The sequence below is a fragment of the Lutjanus erythropterus genome, chromosome 9 (assembly GCF_056507025.1).
Source record: "Lutjanus erythropterus isolate fLutEry1 chromosome 9, fLutEry1.hap2, whole genome shotgun sequence".
Classification (NCBI taxonomy): domain Eukaryota; kingdom Metazoa; phylum Chordata; class Actinopteri; order Lutjaniformes; family Lutjanidae; genus Lutjanus; species Lutjanus erythropterus.
In genome coordinates this window covers 6,101,852-6,125,760 of record NC_139325.1, presented here as the reverse complement: position 1 = coordinate 6,125,760, position 23,909 = coordinate 6,101,852, and the positions used below count along the sequence as shown (strand labels likewise).

The following is a 23,909-nucleotide window of genomic DNA, read 5'->3' as shown; positions in this document are numbered from 1 at the left end:
GGCTCCACTTCAACATTACCTTTGTCTGTTTACTGTACTGTTACAGGAAGTACAGAGTTTGAGCTGTATTGTGTCGTCTTCTCCAAATCAGCAAGGGGACCCACAGAGAGGTGGAACCCGGTGGGACGCTGACAGCTCCAACCTGATAGAACTGGCCTCCCATCGAGTGCTTGTGTTAGTGTGTGCAAATGTCTTTGACTGGGTCATTAAGCATATTTCTTTTTCGGTTCAAGTGTGGGACAGTATGTGTCGAGGAATATGTGTCGAAAACTATGCAGGAATCAGTTTCCCAGACTTGATGTACCTTAGAAAATAATTCTGTCATGAATTTAACAACATGATGCCAGTGTCTCTCTGACAGGCATTTTAGACAATTTCCTCAGGCCACGCTCAGAATGGAGGCTTTTCTCTGTCGCTCAAGTACAGACTAAGCTCACAGCTGTGAGTGTGACAACTAACGCCGAGAACTAGAACCCAGTGGATGCAGGGATTCTTGCATCATCCTCATAACTGAGAAAGTTTGACAACAAGGAAACCTATTTGGCTACCTGAAGTACTTGGGCTATTTAGAGAGTTTCTTACTAATTTGAATCCAATCTACAAACACTTTCTTTGCCATTATTAAAATACCCATTAGTTATTTCTAAAGTAACCACTATTCCCCATGGGGTCCTCACTGAAGACAAGACAAGAAATCACATGATAGGCAGTATTATAAGGTTTAAAAGTGGGTGAGAGCCATATATTGAACTTATTAAACCACACTGTGAGCAGACAGAATTACAGGGAGGATTATGGAGAGCTTTGTATGACTTTGTGATAGCAGACATATTTCATTAGCACTGGAGCTGTTGTAGCTGAAGGCAGTTTAATGTTTATATTATTGGCAAAATATGCATATTTGTGCATTATTCTGCAGTTAAACCCAGAGATCAGATTTCCAGCCAGAATCTCAAATTCTCACTGTCATTTTCTACTCTTATGAAAAGCCTTGTGCACAGTAACTGAGGTGTAATCATGCATCGATCTTCATATATCGATTCAATGATCAGTCTTTTTAGTTGGCAGCATTCAGTCCTAAGCTTTCTTACAGTTAGATTCATACAGCGTAGTATCAGGATATTTTTTTATTTGCACAGACACCAAGAATTGACCAGGGACTGGTCATTTGAAAAAGATAATTTAATCTAGTAACTTTATCTTTTTAGTTTAAACACATTTTGACAAAGTTTTCCTCTGGGGATGTAATTTGCGGTTGAAAAAAGGTAATAAATCCCAATACATTGCAATAGATGTCATCACAATACTCAGCATATTGCAAAATGTTTTAAATTGCAATATTGTATGAGGATTGTCACATGGCTTGTCACATGCCCATCAGCCATGGAATAATCACAGAGAGTAGTGTTTCCACCAGGACGGCTGCTTCGGAGTGACTGTCAGACGAGATCAACATACTCTGTGTGTAACTGTGTGAACAGTACAACAACTGTTGCTGTAACCACATTAACTGTGTGTTATAGGTACAGGGTAAAAGCTGGGCTTGCTGGTTAGATTAACACTTGTCCAGGCTAATTTCTGAACAAGCAAGTTATTGAAATGACAGGACAGGTAGGGGAAACTGTGGAGACATTTAAAGTTATTTTTCGTCCATCCGTACATCGATATCTCAAGAACACCTTTAGAGAATTTCTTCAAACATGACACAAATGTCAACTTTGACTCAAAGATGAACTGATTCAGTTTTGGTGGTTAAAGGACAGTCTTCAAGGTCACTGTGACCTCATGACCGTCCCATTTAGATTAATGCGATATCTCAAGAAAACCTCGAGAGAATTTCTTCAAACTTAAAACATAAAAACATCCTTTTTGACTTATGAATGACTTTCTAAGAATTTGGAGGTGAAAGGTCACTCAATTGTTCATGCCCTAATTATGACACACACACATATGTCCAATAGAATACAATGATGAGATTACTGTTTTTAATCCAAAAGGTCAAAGGTCAACTTCCCTGTGACATCATAATATTTAGCTGTCTGTCAGTCCTCTGTTCTCCTCTGTAACAATAGTCTCTACATGAAAACAATTATTCACTAAAATCAGCAAAACAATGCAGTTCATTTTCCTAAAAGGTACAGCTTTATTAAATTCCTCACTGCATGTATTATATGAGTTTGGACAGAAATGGACATAAACTGCAACATAACTGGTTTGCAACGGTGTGCAGCCGTGAGATGGTAATTCTGGTTTTTATTATTTTCCTCAAAGTGGCTGTTTAGCAACTGAAATCAGAGATGTAAAGTTGGACTAAATGTTTAAGTGAACATCTAGTCCCACTGTAGGCTAATTTTTGAGACATTAAACACATTGTGTATAATTCATGTAGTTTTACAAGCATGACAGTGATAGCTGTTTGATATTTACACAACATATTTATCAAATATTTAATTACAACTGTACAACACTAAATACAACTGTAAATGATAAAACTGAGGATGATTTGGTTATCATGGTAACACAGTGAAGACTCTTGCTTTATGTGGCTACAGAGCTACAGTATGTTGACTGTAAATAGACTGCCATTGAAAATTGTATATTGATTTTAAAGACTACTGTTTCACATGTGTGAAAACACCTTGAAACCATCTTGTAAACAAACAAAATCTATCTTGGCGATGCTCTTCACAGTGATTATGGCACCATGATCGCTTGTGGAAATGAGAAACCTGGAGATTTGGAGGCAATCACTGTTGGAGCCACATAATAAGGCACAATAGCTCCCAGAGAGGGGGGGGAAAGTAAAGGATGGGGAATGGTTTAGACAGAGGAATTGGTGCATAGAGGGTGACAGAGTTAAAGGGGTTGGGAGTCGGAGAGGTAATGGGAGGGAGGGTAAGAGTGACAGGAAGAGGGGAGCTGCTAGAACGAGAGGGAGGCCGTGCAGCAGGTAGAGCCGCTAGACGAGATAAAGAAGAAATCATTCAGTCAATCAGCCCGGGCCGCGGTGCAATCATCAGATCTCATCTGTTTTCAAGAGCAATTCTGCCTTTTATTGAGCTGTTGTGCCTCAAACAGGGAGACTGCAATGGGGAACATTAACCCCTGCAATGCCACATGTACCTGCATCGACATCAGTAGGATATCAGGATTACTGCTGAAATATGAATCAGTTTTTACTGACACCAGCTGACCTGATGTTGTTTTCTTAATGACAGTCCATGGATAAAGACTCTTTCAGGCTGTCTTCACCAGGGCCTGAAAACTCTTAAAGTATGAGAAATCACATTATCTGCGCACAAATCTTTTGCAAGTATGGCACGGCAGGTTTCATACCTCAGACTGACACATAATTTCTCCGAAATCTCATAGCCACGCCCCCTTTTGGGACATAGAAAGCGGAAGCTCCAACTGGCATCAGTCCAGTTTTACGTGTTTTTGAATTACAGTTTGTTTGAAATTGTGTCCAGTTAAATAAACCTTTGTTTTATAGACATGTCTAACAAAATTATACCTTGCCTGAACCTGAGCATTCGGGATAGGGGTGAACAATTTTGAAGAAATATCTAATTGCAATTATTTTGACTGATATTGTAATTGCAATATGATTTGCAATATTAGAGGAAAGGATCATTTTTACATCATTATTCTCATTTTCATTGAAAAACACATTAAAACAATTATGGTGTGTTATTTTTTGGGGGGATCCGTACTAAACAAAGATGTTTAGTACATATTATATGTAAAATATTTAATTCAGAATTGTATTTTGACACATATTTTGCCTTTGACAAATATTGTGTATCCTGCCATTTGAAAATTGTAGTAGACCACGCTGCGATTTTGCTAAAATTTTGAGTAACTGTTCAGCCATAGTTTGCAATATCTTCATTGGTTAATGTTAACCAGTCAGCTGTCATGCTCTTTTAGTCTTCACCCCTCCAAGTAGATCAATGAGCCAACACAGTGTCCAGACACTGCTAATAATGAATGACTTGGTATCATTGGACTTAATGCTGTCTTTAAATAACAAAACCCAGCAACAGACAACTGTTGATCTAAGCCTAGGCTCAGATTTAGTCAGAGACGACAGTGTGACACTGCTGTACTGTAACGTTATGACTGAACTCCAGCAGACATTGGTTGTGAATTTTTCAAATCGGTGCTTTGAGCTGCACAGGAATAAAGCCATTTAGTTTTATTATACTGGAGAGAAGGCAGACATCTCTACGGCCGATAAAACTCTGCAAGTCACACCAAACAAATCTACTTGGATAAATAGCACTACAGGCCAGGCGAAAAACATACATTTTTGATTTTGGGGTGAACTGTCCCTTTAAAGAAATCAAATAATTTTATTTAGTTCAGAAAAACTGTGATGTTGCAGCATTTTGCCTTTTATTTACTGTGCTTGTATTTTCCTCCAGATGTGGGCCGAAAAGTCAGCGGCGAAGTGAAGCCCGCCTATGGATGCCAGGTGACCATCCAATCAGAGCAGGAGAAACAGATGATGAAGATGTACCGCAGGGAGGAGAAGAGAGAGCGGAGGAGAGGCAAAGGAATAGATGAGAACGAGTCATCAGACGCTTTCATGTCCTTTGACCCCAGAGAGATGAGAACCCAGCGGTATGTCGTCTCTACACAAACTTTCCCTCAAACTTCTCCCTGGTCCTTTTCGCCTCATTTGTCTTTGTCCGTCTGTCCGTCCGTCCGTCTCCTTCCTGCACTCTTAGGTATCAGCGCCAAAACCGACAAGCTTCTGCATTTTTCATGACAACTTGGCTGGAGCTTTACAAAATACAAAAAAACACTCTGCAGCTTGTCTTTTTTTTTGTAGAGGATTTTTCTGAAAGTTTAATTTCAGAGGATGAAAAAAAAGAGCAGCGATCTGTTTAATTAAAAACTTAGCATGGCCAAATCCAGCCCAGTGTGAAGGAAAAGATTAGCAGAGAGGTAAGCCACTTTAGGAAGGAACATAATGCCTCACATCTGTGCCTCTTCATTTGAATCATCGACTGCACTATTCATTCTAAAGCAACAATATGGATGGATGTGGGAGTTCATGTATGGACTTAAGTGCTTGTAGATATGACGTCGTTGCTGTTTATTCCTTTCTTCCTCTACTCTGACAGAAGACTACTGGCATTGACTTCTTTCTTTCACCTTGACGTACTCTCAAGTATCTTGTATTTACTGTTGCTGAGTTTTTCTTTATTAAGGTGTGTTGTGTTTGCTTGTTCAGGGAGCAGGCCCTGCTGACTGCACGACGTGAGCCCATACTCAGCAGAGAGAGAGTGTATGAACGTATTCGATATCCCAACGTCTACGACAGCTATGCGGAGGCCACCAAGTCACCTGCGTTTGTTGGAGGAGCCAGGGTGAGGCTACTTTTTCAGTCCGCTTCCACTATAACGTGACTTTTGCCTTGGATATTTTACACTGAGGTTGAAAGAAGAAGCTGTTTAGGTGGACTGATGTGTGATTCTTGTTACTCACACCAACTCACAGTGAGATGTAGGTCCACAGTTATGCACAGTGTATAGAGGTCTTCAGTCTGCTCTCACATTACAGCCCAGTAATGGAATATCTGGTGGAATATCTTTTCTAAAGTCTCAAAGGTCAGCAAAGAACAAGATTGCTCTGAAATTGTTTAGAGCTGCAACATGTAATCAGTTATTAATTATTAAATCGGTTTAAGTCATTTTTTTAAAAAGAATAAAAAGTCAAAATTTCTGCTTCTTAAATGTGAGTATTTTCTGTTTTCTTTACTTCTCTCTGACAGTAAAGTTAATATCTTTAAGCTCTGGGCAAAACAAGACATCTGAGGACATCGTCTTGGGGTTTGGGAATCACATTTTTCATCATTTCACCTTAACAATTAATTGAGAAAATGATCAACAGATTAACTGACAATGAAAATGAACGTTAGTTACAGTCCTAAATTCCATCATAAGCTCAGGTTTGGGAGTCACTGGCTGGCTTTTCAAGTTGGCGCTGGTAACAATCTGGACGGTTCTTTCACTCTTTTGCCTGCAGGACATAATGTCCATGGTTTCTGAAAACAATCTGTAATGTGAACTTGTCAGGTCACAGCACACTTTTACACTTTGTGTCAGTCCATCTCAGATGAACTCGGGGCCCCAGAAAAGTCATCAATGAATGGTCAATATATGGCTTTAGTCTGATTTCAGCTTCTTAAATGTGAATATTTTCTGGTTCAGTACTCCTTTATGTCAATAAACTGAATATCTTTAGGCTCTGGGCAAAGCAAGACATTTAAGGACGTCGACTTGGGCACTGGGAAACACTTATTGACATTTTTCACAATTTTGTAGACCAAACACCTAATCGATTAATTGAGAAAATTATCAATATATGAATAGACAATGAAAATAATCATTAGTTGCAGCCATAATTGATTTGATCCATCAGGTCCCACTATATGATATATTTGTGATTGATTGTGATGTGAAATTATGTTGAGTGCCATGATAAGGTATATTGCAATGCAATGAGATTTATTACTTTTTTAAACTACAAATTATGTCTCCAAAGTAACTTTGTAATGCTTTTGTGTTTTATCTCATAAGATAATGTTTTCAGTCTGTTCATCATACTGCCATAAAAAAGTCTTGATTTTATTATTCTAGTACTCCAACTTTGCATCTGAAATATTAACTATATCAGTGATTTTCAAACTTTATGTGCCCAAAGCACACCAGAGGCCAAGCCAGAAATCTCAAGTCATGCCAGTTACCCATGCAAAGTAGCCTCTATAGCTAACCTGACCAACGGAGGCAACAAGCACCAGCCAAACAGAGGCAGAGTTCCCAGAGTGTGGGTGGGGAAAAAAGAAGGCCTTAATTAATCAGGGCCTCTGATGCGTCCACTCCAGTACTTTCTACTATCTGGCAACTGTGTGAGTGGAAAAATTTGGGCTTGGTGTTGACTGAAGGTTTTTTAAGGGATATTTTTTAGGGCATAGAATTTGCCTCTGCATTTGGAAATGAGTATGTACAAAATATTGATCACCTCATATCCTTTTTATGGTTGGTTTTATAATAGTTTTATATAAATACTGTTTCAAAATCTCATTGTTTCAACTTAGATTATTATCATTGTTGTTGTCTTTCTTTCTTTTCTTGTAGTTCCTTGCTGATTGATCAATGCATGGACATTTTTGATTATATGCATTCACTTTATTGGTGATCAACTTATAACCCTACCCTACCCCACCCGTCCCACTTCTGTCCATGGTCATTGCTCACGGCCTTCATTGTTCTTGGTTGGAGGCATATATCTCACAGATGAAAACCCCAAAACCGAACTAAACCATTAGATTAAAAAAAAAAAGAAATTATGTATTGTAGTTTTTAAAGAAGATAAATGTTTAAAAAAGTTTATAAATAAAATATAAAGTAATTCAGTAATTATTTTCTAATCAAGTGTCTCACTTTCCTCTCAGGGCTTTAATACAGTGCACCAAAAGTTTAACCAAAACTGTGTTATTTATTGCATTATTGGATTTTTATGAATATAGAAAAATGTTAATATAGTATGACCATTTCTTACTATGTGTTCTGGTTAATTTGGGCCTTAAAATGCAGTACTTCAAATGCATGTATATGTTCAAAACAAGTATCGATCGGATCCTCAAAGTATGTTTGATCTGCTCTGTATTTTCAAGGGTGTATGAAGGATACAGGAGTTACAAAACATTTTTGTGAAAATATAGCTGAATTCTAGTAGTAATGGTATATTTTATGACTTTGAATATCCTTCTGGGTTTTAAAGAACAGGTATGTTATTGTTGAGTCTTTGAGGTCATTTGTGACGTCTGGCTTTTCTTCTTTTTTTTGTGTGTGTGTGTCTGTGTGACATTCAGATGCTGCTACCCGAGGGAATCCGCAGAGAAAACAATAAGATGTGTGAAGAGGTGGAGATCCCACCCAACGAACCCATGCCGATCGGCTTTGAAGAGAAGCCTGTCTACATCGCTGAACTAGATGAGGTAGGAGCTGTTTTGTATGTGTCTGTGTGTGGATATGCATGTGTGTTTGTATACTGGGGTAGATTACACTATTGTTTGAAGACTGACAGTGACATTGGGGAAGTCCGGCTGGGATAGTAAAAACACTGAATATGACTGGATTGACTCTGCACACAAACTAACGTTATGGCCTTATATGAAAGTACTTTCCTCTTCTTTTCCTGCCTCATTTTATTATCAAACTCATACAATACACATGTCCATGAACTATAAATGCTGCAGCACCAAGGAGTGAACTGAAGGTAGGCTAAAAGGAGAAGTGCAAAAAGAAAGACATGCTGGACGCTCACCATCATCGTGAGGTTGCCAAGCAACCATTGGTGACTCCAGGAAGTCAAGAAGTTGTTCCCTCCCTAACTTGTTGCTTTTACGTTTCTTCTATTAAACATTAAACAAATGACATGTTAATTAGTCAAATTTAGAGGTGCTGGTCGGAGGATTTTTAATATTTGGATGGAGCCAGGCTAGCTGTGTCTTGATGCTGAGCCAATGTACAGATATGAGTGTGGAATTAATATTCTCATCTCACTCTTGGCAAGAGCTGGAATTAGCTTTTATAAAGGCCAAAATAAAACTAATTGACTAAAAAAGTGGAAACAGACAACATTTTTTTTCCCTCTAACTTGTCATTGTGATATAAATGTTGATTGCACATGGCTGTAGAATAATGACATGATTTTGTTGATTTTCTTATTATGAAGCATCAAAATCAGGAAGTGCTGGGTGTTTGTCTGTGGTAACTTAACATGACTTAGATTCAGACATGAAACAGTAAAATAAAGCAGATACATGAAAGTACAAACAGTGACTCAGGAGAGAAGCTCAACTTCAAACCACAGAGATTCCATTAGAAGCAGTAAAAGTACTGAGAGCTGAACACACAGGCTGTTTTAGAAACGTCTGTCTCTGCTGCTCAGACATCTCACAAGCTGTGTTTGTTTGAGAGGGAGAAGGTGGGGTCATCAGCTGTTGGCCACAGTTTGCGAGATGTCTCTGCAACCTGCTTGGAGGTGGGTTGGCTGTGCTAAGAGGTAACAGAAACCAGAGCTACAGTGATTAATCAATAAATTAGTTATTAGTAATTGATTGTTAAATTAATCACTAGGGATGTTCCTGGTGACTAATTTCCCTGATGATTAAATGCTAAATTTGATTTAGACTAGTCAACAGGTCTAATGGTAAGAAAACACTATGGAATCAGTCAAAATAGAGCACAGTTTATTAATGATAATGTTTAACACTCCCTGAAAAAGACGGGCTGTCGCCTGATGGGTCTGCAGCCCTGACTAGTAGCTTAGAGGCAACAGTTAACTGGTGTTGTGTATGACTAAAAGATTGATAAATAGTTTGACCGACTAGTATTTGTGGTGCCGACTAGTGAGGGTGGCAGCATTTAAGCATGTTGTCCAGTAATTGCACACATCCCTATTAATCACCAACAATTTTGGTAATTGATGAGTCATTTAAAAAAAACAAAAAAAACAAGTTAAAATTCTCTGATTTCAACAAAAACAAAACAAGACATTTGAGGATGTCACCTTGGGCTTTGGTTAACGTACTTCACCGTTTTCTGACATTTCATGGACCAGACAACTAATCGATTAATTGCTAAAGAAAATAATCGATAGTTGCAGCCCTGATGGAAGTGCAAATAAGCAAGGTATGGTTTGACCTGGTGTGGTCAAAATGAAGGCAGTGGAAAAGAAGAGTTTTTTATTATGTTATTATTTTGGGCAGACCCACCAGTGTGGTGGGTAAAGTTTTAATCCCAGGCCATCCACGATTTACACACCAAATGCACAATGTGCCTGCTTTTGGCACTTGGTGAGTGTTAATTTCATAATCTGATCGGCTCTTCTGATCAGCCTTTATAGAGACCACCAATCAAACTACAGTATTTAGGATGAATATTGGATCAATTATAGAATTATTTTAAACTGGTGCTGGAGGTGCTTTTGTGTTATGTAGCAACCTTTTTGTCTGTTGTGTAGTGGTTCTGCTTTCTCAGACCACACATTTTGATTTATACCTTGATTTTCAGTTATTTAAGACTTTTATTACTTACATTGTAATACACTGTTGAAAGCTGAAGCCAAATGGATTCAATAAAGGACTCAATAAATGGATCCAGGCTTTAGATTTGATAAAATACTCTACTCCAACCCCAGCCTTCTCAGCTCTGCATATCAACATGTCAGCAGTTTGAAGTGCATCTGAATGAACAACAGGACTTGCCTGCATGAGCTGCCAGAGGAGTTTTCCGATGCCCCGGGTGTATGTATGGTCCCTGTTATCCTCCATCTCAGTGAGCAGGAGAGGACTGTGGCTGTAATGGCCAGTGAGTGATGTTCCTTCGTAATGGAAGTGCTGTAGCTCTCAGCCGGCTGTCAGCCGACACAATGACCCGTCAGTCTGACTGACACCTTGACTGACAAACCCACACTCATACTGCTACATACATCCCCTCCCACCCCCCCAAGCCTCTGGCAGGCTTTACCCAGCCACCGCTGGGCCGTATTGGAGGGCAGCAGGCTGGAAATGCTGGAGTTCAGTCTGCTCCGGCCCTCAGGGAGAGAGGTACGGCAGGAGGACGGAAAACACGCCACACACATCATTGTGTTTGAAAGGCTCTGCTCCCATCCTGTCTGCCAAAGTGGGCTTTGTAATCCATCATTACTGCATCACTAGTGAAGATGCAACAGTGCAAAAGGTCACCCCTTCTCCTCTCAATCTGGCCTGTTGTTGATGAAGCCCCTAAAGTGCGATGCCCGTAAACCTCAGAAGCATTTTGTCACACTTCAGGAGACTAGTGTAACTGCTCACCTCTTTTAACCTTCCTGTCACTCATGCTAATGGACATCATAATAAACCCGCTCCAGCTTTGGTGCATATGTGTGTGTGTGTGTGAGAGTGTGCCTGTGTGTGCGTGTATAATTGACTGTTTGTGGATGGAAGTGTGTGCATGTGTCTTGTGCCATGACAAATTGATAAACGGATGGTTTAATCACGTCTACACTGTTGCTCTTGTTGTTTTCACAGTTTATGACGCCGGCTCAGGTGTGTGTGTGTCTCTGTGTGTGTGTTTGCACTGTGAGTGCCGAGGTCTCTTCAATACTGTCACTTTCAATCCTCATCAAGGTAATCTATGAGGATCTGACAATTAATCCCTCCATCAGGGATGTGTCCACAGAGACAACAGTGCTGTACAGTCAAATAGCATTTTGTATATATGAATAGAAGTGTTTATGTCCATGACCTCCTTTAGATAGTTTGTTCCCACCTGCTACTGCCAACATCTTTGGCAGGTAAAAGCCCCTGTGAAATGATCAGTTTTGCATTACAATTTTCATGTTCACTGAAAAAAGAAAAAAGAAAATCATGAAGACGTGATATTTTTTGAGATCTGTACCAAACAAATGTATTTTTTTAGGCCAGGTCTACTGTACCTCATTATAATGCTGTTTTCTCACACACTTTTCCTTTTCAAAAAATTATGGTTTGGTTTGGGTTCTACGATTTAAATATTGCACTTGGTCATAATGCAGTTTTATTGCAATTGTGATTACTTGTGCAGCCATAAACTGAGCTAACTTAGAAAAATTGTCAAAGGAACCAGGAGCCTAATTTTGCATGAATGTTTTAAATGCTCAGAAACACTCTGATAAATCCCAGTGTTCTTGTTTGTACAAACAGACATATGCACAACTTAATGCAGTGACAAATGTTAAATCTCACTGGTTCTCTTCAACACTGCACTACAAACACTCCAGACAACATCATCTGGACAACATCATCCCTTTAAAAGGGTTAGGATTCTTAGTTATTTGTTGTACATAAATATAGCAAAGATAAAAACAGTCATTACAGTCTTCCAGTTTCAGTAAAACACCTGTCTTAAATAAATAACTTTAAAAAAATGGTACAGAAATAAAAGGGTTCATTATGAATGCAGATGGATTAGAACTGAATGACATTAACTGATCATCTGGATCTCTTATATGGAGCTTAAAGGTGCTCAGTGACACAGTCCTTAAAAAAACAGATTAAATAGAGGCATTAGTAGCATATCTTTTTTATTTTATGCGTTCTTCTTCCTTGTCAAAACAATTCAATTCAACCAATTGTTTGGTTGGAGTTTGAATTATGTTATGCTAATAGTAGCTAATGTAGCCTGGAGCCTGTAGCCTCCAGCAGACATGAGGAGTGGGCTACAGAGGTCTAGTAGACTCACTTCTTTCTAACTCCACACATCCACAACTAGGGATGTCAGTGGTTAATAGCAAATCAGCAAACCACCAAAAATATTTTTGACCAGTTAATTTGCATACACACACACTCTGCTCACAGCTTTGATAGCTAGCAGTCTGCAGAAAAAATTGAAGCTCGGTGTGAAAATATTTCTTCCAGAAAGGCAAGAAAATTAAATGTAAATTTTGAGATGCTACTCTTCAGTTTAGTAGTACAACCCTGATTCCAAAAAAGTTTGGACGCTGTAAAATGTGAATAAGAAGAGAATGCAATGATTTGCAAATCCTTTTCGACAAATATTCAAATGAATACACTACAAAGACAAAACTTTTATTGTTCAAACTGATTAACTTTAAATCAAACTTTGAACACCCATGACCTTTGACCCCCCAGGCAGCACTGCATTAAAAACTGCATTAAAACCCCACATCATTGTATAAAGGACACTACATGGGCTCAGGAATACTTCTGAAAACTGTTGTCAGTAAACACAGTTTGTTGCTGCATCTACAAGGTAAGACTCTACCATGCAAAGAGAAAGACATTCATCAACAACATTCAGAAACACATCATCATCTCATTTGATACGGACTGACATAAAGTGGAAGTGTGCTGTGGTCTGACGAGTCCACATTTCAGATTGTTTTTATAAATCATGGATGTTGTGTCCTCCGGGCTAAAGAGGAAAAGGACCATCCAGATTGTTACCAGCGCTCACTTCAAAAGCAGCTGTGAGGCCACCATTGATGCTGAAAGGTTCATACAGGTTTTGGAGCGACATATGCTGCCATCCAGACGATGTCTTTTTCAGAGACGTCTCTGCTTATTTCAGTGAGACAATGCCAAGACACATTGTGGACGTGTTCCAGCAGCATGTCTTCCTAGTAAAAGAGTTCAGGTACTAGACTGACCTGCCTGCAGTCCAGACCTGTCTCCCACTGAAAATGTGTGGTGCATTATGAAGCACAAATACAACAACAGAGACCCCGAACTGCTGAGAAACTGAAGTTGTATATCAACTTCAACAACTAGAATATGTCACTCAGTAGAGTGCAGATCCCCGCCAGGCAACAGATGGTGAAGCACCTCCTGCAATGCCAGCTGAGATTTGCAAAGCTGCGGCAACATTAACACGATACTTACATATATTTCTCGAGCTTTGACAAGATTTCAAACTGAAGCAGTTGTATGACTTGTGGCCCCTAGTAGCCCCGTTAGTAAGAGTGAGAGGTCAGCCTCAGTGATCATATAAAACCAGTGCAGTGAAGACTTTGAAGGTATTTGATATGGACCTTATCACAATATTGACCTGTAACTTTGAACTTAATAGAAGGCACTAAGGGTATTTTGACAAAATTGAAGTTATCACTATACATTACATGTAGATTGCTGTACATAACTTTCCCTGAAAGTTTACTTCAGGGAAAGTTTTTCCCTGAATATTAACTTCAGGCAGGTCCATTTCTGACCCACTTGCTTGACTTGTGACAAAAACATCTATGTTAAACCCTGTACTTAGGATGGATTAAAGAGTTGCAGCTGTCCACAGGGAGCTACATTTCCTGGAAAGGAAAAAAAAAAACAATTAAAATCATTAAAATAATTTTGATTCTGTTGTACAGCTACCAGTAAACTGTTCTTTGTACTTTATGTTTTTACCAACTTCCTGTCCTAGCTTCTCCTGAAAAGACTTAAACCTAAACAATCTGAATAGGAGCTGAAGTAAATTCTCTACGGTTCCATCTTTGTCTTCACTTTCTAAAAGGCTTATCTCTCTTTTTTCCCCCTCTCAGTTTCTCTCTAGCTCACCAGCCGTTTTCCCTTCATCTTTGAAAGTCCCTGTGTAACTGATATAGATTGATATGGAACCTCTTCTGCTGAGCGATGTGAATTAGCCTCAGTCAAGCAGCGGCTCTATTCATTAACTTAAGCCTGGGCAACTCTGGAACAAAGTGCCTCACTCCTCTAAAGCACCGGCACACAATGCCTAATAAGTCTTTACGTGCTATTAGGAAGGCTTTGAAAGGCAGGCAGAAAAGTCTGACGCTCCCCCCTCCTCTTCCCGTTTACACTGAGTGCCGATTGTCATTTATTGAAAGCTGTAATAGGAAACAGGGCTGTGCGAGCGTCGGTACGCCTTTAATAGCTCTGTGAAACATTAAAAGTGGGGAATTTATTAGGGTGCTTTTTAACTAATGAATCAGGGTCTAGGCGTCCCGCACTTGCCACTGTGGTAAAAGCCTTCCTAATTTATCCGAATAAATATGTTACTCAGTCTGCTGTGAGTGAGAGGAAGTGCCAGTCTTTAGTAGTACTGATGGACCGAACACGCACAGAAACATACACTACGACCTCATGATACTGACAGCAGAATGGACAACTCGAATAAAGACAGAAGCTATGACGGCGCACACACACGTACACATACAACTGCATTTCCTATGAACTACTAATTGATAGGAATCCACTCAAGCTGCTGTCACGTTCTGAGAAATGACACATTACCACAGGGAAACAGTCTGCAGAGGAGGAGGGATTAAGGAACGCAGAAAGCTTTGCTCTTTAGCTGCTACAGGAGAGCCACAGTCGGGAGTGGGGTAGGGGCTGGGGGTTGAAAGGCATAAGTAATGAATGACTCTTCCCTCCCAATTTGGACTGCATATCTTTCTGCTGCTCGACACTTAAAAGTTTGTTATTTTGTGATTTTCTACTCTGTGTTGTTTATCCCTCACCCAGACAATTATGGTGTCAAATACAGCCCTTGAACAGAGAATCAATTCATGAATAAAAGCATTAAAACGTATTTAAATAATAGCAGTCTCAACTAAAAGCTAGCACAAACAAATAAAGGGGAAGCCCTAATAAATGTCAAAAATTGAGGGAGATTAGATTACCTGTACTATAATGCAGCGCTTCCCAGTTTTTATTCCTACTTGTATGCAAGAAAAGCTGATCCCCCTGGCCCGCACGCACAAATGTAATAAGTGATTAATTCCAAAGCTTTATTGTTAAAAAAATGACATCAGTTATAATTAACATTTTTTCTTTTAACAATCCAGCAGAATAGGCTGCAAGAGGGTGCCGGAGGTGCTCAGCAGTTTGAGGGGAAGATGAGGGAAAATGCTCAATAAATGAAATCAATTTTTTTATTATTTTTATTATTTATATAATTGTGAAATATGATTTCAGTAATCATTTTATATCTGTAGTTTTACATTTGTTGTGTGTTTTTACAGACACAGTAGGGGGGTGTTTGCTGCAGCCTAATGCTATCAGGGGGCCTTGGCATGGAAAAGTTTGAGAACCCCTGGGATAATACAAACTATTTTTGAGTTATGACCAAAAAATCTCTTTAAATAGTTTTGTGTACAGACTTTTGAATAAACTCTGATCTTAGTTAACATGTGTAAATCAACCTCGGTGCAGAAAAAGCCTTGGAGACCCCTTAGGATCTCTGCTGCCTTCCATGGGCCCAGACTCCATGTTAGGAACCAATGCTCGGCATAATGTTTCCACAGCAGTGGTTCCATTAGTATAACAGTGTTGGGGTTTTCCCTGGGTCTTGAGACAAAGGCTGGAGGATGTGCATGGCATGGCATGTGTGGCATACACAGTTTGGGCATGCGTCTTTAGAGTGTCTTGCACTTACTTTGTGGCATTCAAGTGGTAATTTATTGACGGTCCCTCAGTGAACTGACAGATGTTTGTCACTTTTTAACAGACTGAATGGACACACAGTAGGATGATCCATTGGTCTGTTAGTCAGGAGACATATTGGTGCTGTGCGTTCATGTTTGCTAAATGATTCTTCAAGTTCCAGCCCACAGAAACTGTGTACTGAGGTTCACTATTTAGTCCTGTTTACTTCTGTCACTTAACTTATCCTAGCTTTCATTACTAACACACATTTGTTTGCCTCATGACTATCTTGATCGTGCAGAAATTGTCAGTGCATCATTCCTCTGTTGCCTCCACACTCGAGTGCCACACCGGCGCGTAATGTGTGTGTGCACAATATGAACACACCAAAGCAGTTGCTGATAAAAGGCGCAATACTTTTGGCACAAAAACCCCCTGTAGACTACATTTTGGCCAGAATTTTCAACAAAAGCAGCAGCCAAAAATACAAAGGCCTAAGTTACATAGTGTGTCAAATCACACTCACCATGCTGCTGCTCTGAGTTTCTCTTTTTAACACAAATAGCGTTCATTCCCTAATTGATATCAGTTGCTTCTACTTTTACATTCTATGGATCATGTTGCAGTCAATGAAACCCAACGCCTGCAGATGTTCCAGACTAAAAAACCTGAGTGAAAAAAAGAGATTATGCCCTTTGAGCTCTCATGGGTTTGGAAGGTGCTTGTCTTTTTTGTAGTCTTTCAGAAACCTAAAACACAAGAGCAAATGTGTGAGGACTAGATTAAACTTGGTGTGTATCTGCTCTAAGGTAAGCTGTAGTACCTGCAGTAATATTAACTCCAACCAAACTTAAGTTAGATGTCACTGTCTTTGCCAGACTCTGGCCAGACTGTGGGAGGTTTGAGGAGGAGGATGTGGAAAATTGTCATTGTTCTAAGCTGAGTTATTTTAGCTCTGATCCAAGGAAAATTATGAATAAAATGTTGTAAAATAAGTGTGTTTCAATGCCTTGTTCTGTCTGAAGCTGAGGTTAATAAATGCCAGCATGAACCAAACACAGCCGTTCATTAAGAACACATTAAGGGGAACATAGAATTTCTTGTACTTTAACGGCTCCCAAGGGGAATTCAGCAAAATGTACATTTCTAAAGGACTAATTTCATCAGTTCAACAAAGTAATGTTGCTTTCACTAAATACTGTTTTAATTCATCAGTCATTACCATTTACTTCTACTTTTCCTCATTTTTATTGGTGTAGAGCCACTGAAAATGAAATTCAACACCTCTGGCAGAACTTTTACATTAGAAGCCACCAGGAAATTGATGAATGTTGCCTTTTGAACTGCTGTAAAGCTTTTAATCCAAAGCATCTGTGTAAAAAGTGTTGAAAGTAAAAAAAAAAAAAAAGCTGTTTAAAAAAAAATGTGAGTGAAAACAGCATTTTTTTATCAAAAAGACAAATGCAGCACAGCAGAGTGGTGTTGTTTTGCCTTTACTGCAACCTCAGGACCAGGCCTTTATTTGAAGATGGGGCTTTATACTTATCTGTTATTTCTTGTTTGATAAATACACGCAGTGGCAACTTCATAAGCTATGCCTTTCTCCCTTTGTCTCCAAAACAGCCTGAATCCTTCTTTGCATGGATTCAACGAGGTGTTAGAAACATTCCTTTGGGATTCCACTCCATGTTAACATGATAGTCTCACACAGTCGCTGCAGAGTTGTCAGCTGCACATTTCTGCTGTAAATCTCCCATTTCAGTATATCTCAAAGCTTAATCACTGGGTTGAGATCCAGTGTCTGTTGAAGTGCTATTAAAGTACACTTGACTCATTGTCATGTTGGTGAAACCAGCTTGAGATGACACATGACACATGCTCTGTCCTGCTGGAAGTAGCCATTAAAAGTAGAGATGTTACCATACCATTTTTCCTTCCTTCCTGAATCTAATATGTTTGCTGTTATTATTTTATGGCCTAGTTCAGTAAAAAGAAAAAATGGACGTGCCTTACACTTTTCATTAATACAACCTTGACAATTCACTATATTGGCACACCCATGATAACATTCAGAGGGTGTACAACTTAGCCTATACAAAGAAGATAGATAAACATTAAAAATATGCAAGTCCTGTAAAATAATCATATTTAAAATAAATAAATATCAGGACATCTTAGGGATCTTTCCAGCATTTTGTTTCCAGTGTTCCTAGCTACACACTACATACTAAAAACTCACCCATGTCTTTATCAGAACCACATCAGCTTGACTCAGGAAGGGCTGCCATATCAGTGTGAACCTGTCCGGTGCTGTTCTGACGCCTTGTTATTTCACTCACTGTCACCTTCCTATCAGCTTGAACCACTCAACCAGCAAGAGATACTCAAACTGCCCGTCTGGGACCAACAATCATTCCAGTCAGAGTCACATAGATCGACTTTCTTCCCCATTCTGATGTTTGATTTTGAACAAGCCAACCTCTTGACCATGTCTGTGTGTGTTTTTGCACTGACTGGGTTGCCTTTTAGGTATTTGCATTCAAGTGGCCATCAAGTATCTTTTATTGAGAAGTCTCTCTTTTGTTTTTTGCTGCTGATTGATTGTGGTTGGTTCTGTTTGCAAACTTAATACTTCCTCCATGTTACTGCTTTTATGATGAAATAAGTTAGACAGCTGATCACCAGTATTATTAGATTTTAGGACAGGCATGTTTAATGGCTCAGTGACAAGGTGACATTTACCACTTAGGTATTGAGATTTGGTACCGAAAGACAAGACATTTTTCAGTACTGGATAGTACTGAAGCAAATTGAAGTTTGGTACCAAGCTCCATCTTTGCCATTGTTTTATCAGAGTTTAGCTGCTGTCAGTGAAACCTTTCCTGCCCATGTTTCATGTTGAAACCCCCCTGAGGGACTGCAAGAATTATAACCTTTGAGCTGGAAAGCTTTTAATGTGAAACATTATCCAGGAAGTCTTAAGACTGATACATGTGCTTGTTTATGATAAAGGCCTGGTTCTGCTGCTGAGGTAAATAAAGGCTACTGTTTGAGAATTTATGGTACAGGAGGGGATGGATTGCATCGATTCTTGTCTTTTGTTCTGATTGTTCATTCATGGTTCATCATTTAGCGTTCCTCTCGCCCCCTTCATGTCTCACTTATCCACCGCTCAAATTGGAAGGCTGATGTGTCCAGACATGTCAGACAGATGCGGTTGGAGCCGTCAAACGAAGGTCTGCTGACAAGTACTTGAGTCTCAGCCGATGGTAACAGGTGAGCAGGCCTGGTGCTGTTGTCATCCCACCATCAGCAGCCTCACTCAGCATCCTTTGATTCTGCTGCCTGTTGACAGCTTGCCCTCTCCTTTCCTGTGCAGGAAGCAGCCAGTGTATATGCACAGGCCTGCAAAGATGAGGCAGAACTGAACAGCCCTCCATCCATAATTAATCCACCTTGATTGCATTTCCTAATCCAGTTTTGATGTGGTTCCCCCACAGCACACAACTGTGGCTCTGTGTGTTTGCCTAGACTTGCTAAGCAGAAGCCTCAAGTCTTCAAGGCTCGTTTGAAGGATTCAAGGGTTCAAGACTTTTACAATCCTGTCTGATGGAGTGGCAGAGCTCTCAAATGGCACAACAGTAGATTACCTTGAAAATCTATGTAATGTCTGTCAGCTACTGAGAAAGTGTGCACACTGGAGCCTCATCTTAATTGACTCTTATTTTTGATGAGGCTTTTTTTAGTCTCATTTTAGTCAGTTGATTATTTCCAAGAAGCAGAAAGACAACTGTGCATCTGCTTTAGTGATACTTTCAAATGTTTGCCTTCTGATTTCACATTCAAATAAATCTTGACTCACTAAATGACCTTGCAGTAGCCTGAGAGATAATCAGCTGTTGCAACAGATTTTCTAGGATGTTGTTAATTTTAGTCTATAGCTAAATAAATTTTAATCACTCTTGAGAATTTAGACAAAAGCATATTTTGAGGGGGTTTTGATTTTTACTCTTCAATAATGCTGTAAGATATATTTTAAAAGATCACACTTTTAGCCTTAAAATCTTGTAACAGGCACCTTACAGAGTTGCAAAAATGTTCATTTTTTTCATTTTAGAGCATAGTGACAGTGATCAGCCATTGTATTTTTTAAAGTTCTCTTAATGCTAATCAAAATACACATTTTTAAACCATAATTCTTATTTAGCTTTTATTTAGAAGGACTACAGAGTTGACATGTTAATGGTTGAGACACATCTGATTTTGGTACTAACATTTTGTAAGGTTTTTGTTTTGGTAGGATTTGTCCCTGTTCTCAAGATTGGGTGATATATAAGTGAATTTCTAACATAAATGAATAATCAGAATGTACTGTGATGCTCTGAGCTCCTCATTTATTCAGTCAGGTGAGGAACAGGGAGTTGTTTGAAAAAGCCAGAAACTGTTTTTGATTCATTGGATGAATCAGTGAAAATAATAATAAAAATGCCAAGCATTAATTAGGGCTGGACAACTGATGTATTTTTTATTCAAACTGATTCGAGTGCAGTTTTAATCAGAGGAGCCATGATTCTAACTATATATTACATTATTAACAATGTTATACGAGGCTGTAGGAAGTGAAAGTGTCACTGGCAAATTTAATTAGCTCCCACTAATTAAGGTGTTAATCACGCCAGTTGGCTGAAGTACAAAATGACTCTTTGTTGTTGTATAGATTGTATGCTTTTGCATGTTGTTGTCAGTGCAGGTTTTTGTTGAGAAAGAGGCACCACTCTGTCATTTTGATGTTTGGAGAGATTGTGCAGTTTTGCCTGCCTTCCAAATGAACTTCACAGGACATCATATAATTTGTTTCCAGCTTATCAACTTCAAGTTCTGACTTAGAACCTCTTTGATTCAGATCCAACGTCACTATAACTTCATTATTGTGTGAGTGGACAACTAGGTATCTGTAAAAAGTAATACCACTTTTGAAAATATTATTATTTCACTAGAACACTGAGTGATGTGAACTCCATCACAAATACAACAATGTAATTTCTGTTTGTATACAAATATAATACAATAATATAATGCAGCCTTGTTGTATAATAATAAATAGATCTCCTTGTATCCATGTAAATATAATTTCTTACTTATTATAGTCTAATTGGACAAGAAAACCAATGCTTTCAACTTCTCTTTTGTAGCACGATGTACACCACAAACACAGGCCAGGAGTTTATGTAAAATAAATAATTAAAATCACATTAAATAAGAAAAAAGTAAAAAAAAAAAAAAAAAGCAACAACAAAAAACAGTTACTATTAATTTTTAAAAAAATAATAATTAAATAATTAGTTTTGTGTCCTCAATGGCATTTTTGAGGTGTCAAAGCTTCAGTGAAAATTACCTGAGAATATTTGAAGCTTTTGCAGGAGAGACAAAACACAAAAAAATGTGTTAATCAACCATAGCACTCGGTCTCTCTTTTTCTCTCTTGCAAACACACACACACACACACACACACACACACACACACACACACACACACACACACTCACGATGCATCCTTCACATCTCAACAGTGAAATTTAACGTGGTAGAAAGTAGTTCCTAGTGTTTGGCTGCACTGTGTAGAAAAGGACCACAGTTCATGGCTTTAACATGTTGTGACTTGGTTTTATCAGCGACCGGCTGAGCTGAGAGCTCGCTCACTGAGTGTGCTGATCTTTGTAGATCAGCCAGGTTCATAATTTGTAATAAAAAATTCCACTGCAAATTATCTACTATATTTGCTTTTATTTGTTGCGGTGGTTATGATTTTTTAACATCAGTTTTTTGTTATCAGACAGCTGAACAAGTACAGAATTTTATTGCAGCTCGTAACCTGTTGAACAGGAGTCAGCAGCTGTGTGGTGAGATCGGCAATGTTGACATTAACATGGAGTGATGATGACAGAGAAGGTGAACTGCACATGTGTACGCAGTTAATTGCAATAATATCGAAATCGCAATATGGCCAAGTGCAATATCCAAATCTCAGAACCAGAACTAAATTGCAGTTTTCTGACAAAGGAAAAATACTAGTTCCATGTGAGAATAGGCTACATATTGTCTAGTGAGTCAGCTCGGTCCTGCTGGGTTTTCTCACTTAAATTAAGGCTGCATGACATGGTAAAAAAGTCATATTATGATTATTTTGACTCAAATTGTGACTGTGATATGTGATGCGATTAGTGGGAATGGCCTTTTTGCATCACACTTTTAATTTACACTGACAAAAAAAACTATTAAATTCCTGTTGATGTGACATTTGTTTGGGGTCTGTGCCAAACAAACATATTTTCTTTCATTTTGAAGAACAAGATTTGTAGGTCAGGACATCTGTGTAGCTCTACAGCACTTGGTTTGGGTTCAGCATTTGGTTCTGGTTCTACAATTTGGATGTTGCACTTGGCCACATTGCTATTTTGATTATTTTGTGAGTCATTGTGCAGCCCTAACTTAAATAATTGGCTATTATTGTAAGTATGAGTCCAATGAGAGCCAAGGACAGGAGGGCAGACGTCGCCACAGCACTGAGAGTTAAGTTTGTGCACGCAGAGCAGATATGCTCACTTGCAAGGATGCTTTCCTGTGTTCTCGAATCACACTTGGAATAGGCGTGTAAGAAAATATTGAAAATATTGAGTATTGTGATACTGTATTGACTCTCTATATCGTGATATTGTGATACATGCAAAGATTTGTGGCATTGGTTGATTTCATGTTGTGCTTAAATAGGGCTGAACAATACATCGATATTTTATCATATTGCAATATGAGACAAGATATCATGATAGATTTTGGATATTGTTACTAGGGATGCACCAATCGACCGGCCAGAGACCGGAACCGTCCAGTCTTCAGCATGACCGGCCCTGACCAGTGACTGGCTGGTCAGCGTCACATATGCAATTCCGTGCCCGTCATTGTTACACACGTCTTCAGCACGATTGTCACATCATGCACGCAGCAGACAAACTGACTATGATATAACACCCACCACCGCACTGATTACAGCTCCACGAACTCAGACAGATGCTTGCATGAAGTTGGTGTCAGCGAGAGATTGCAACAGTAGGATAAAGAGAAGACAGTTGCAACAAGACAGAGCAGCTGACAATGTCGCAAAACAGCCGTAAACTATGTAGCTCTTCAGACTAGTTAGCCAGCAGCAGACTGCTGTTCACAGAGGGACAGTTAAAATCTCACCTCCTGTTCTGGCTGAAGAATAAACAACCTGTGTTGATGAGTGTCCTCAAACATTTTCTCATCCAGACTTGTTTAACTTCTGTGTCTGTGTTTCTCATGGCAAAGTTTTAATGCAGCAAACTGTTGCACCACGTCTGTCTTCGGTTTGTTTACATCTGCTTCCACAGGCGATCACGTGAAATCTGCAAAATCCTGAGAGATTCCATGATCTTGCGAGATTGCGTTCTCCCAATTCATAATCTTAATATAAAACTATAATAAGGCCTGGCTGTAACCTGGAGGACTTTGTAGAAAATGTACGATAGTATTTAATGAATATTTGCAAAAATGTTAATGAATGCTATCAATTACAGTTCTTAGAAAGACTAAAAATCAGAATCGGTCAAAATCGGAATTGGCAGGTCAGACTATTAAAAAAAAGAAATTAAAAAATCGGAATCAGCCAAGAAAATTGAAATCGGTACATCTCTTAATTGTTACATTGTGATATGGCATAAAAGTGTGTTCCTGGCTGCTGAAAATATCAGACTTCTCTAGCTCTTTTATTATTTACCTTGGAGAACTTTGAGAGCACAACGTGGTCAGTCACAACCTACATCAGGGGTATTCAACTAAAAACTAAAAAGAGGTCCAGTTAGAGAAAATTTGCTAAAGCAAAGTTCCAGAACATCATAATGTCATAACTTGTGTTATGAGAGTGATATATACTGTATATAGTGTAGTAGTCAAACTC

At 39.0% G+C, this 23,909-nt stretch overlaps 1 protein-coding gene across 1 annotated transcript in view; it reads left to right on the top strand.

Moving 5' to 3' along the window:
- The window catches only part of ascc3 (activating signal cointegrator 1 complex subunit 3), a 227,563-nt gene that overhangs the window by 36,301 nt on the left and 167,353 nt on the right, over window positions 1-23,909 (top strand). The window contains exons 5-7 of the mRNA XM_084725987.1: window positions 4,428-4,626; window positions 5,243-5,378; window positions 7,886-8,011. Coding sequence (XP_084582113.1) covers window positions 4,428-4,626; window positions 5,243-5,378; window positions 7,886-8,011 — 461 coding nt within the window. The remainder of the gene's footprint in view (window positions 1-4,427; window positions 4,627-5,242; window positions 5,379-7,885; window positions 8,012-23,909) is intronic.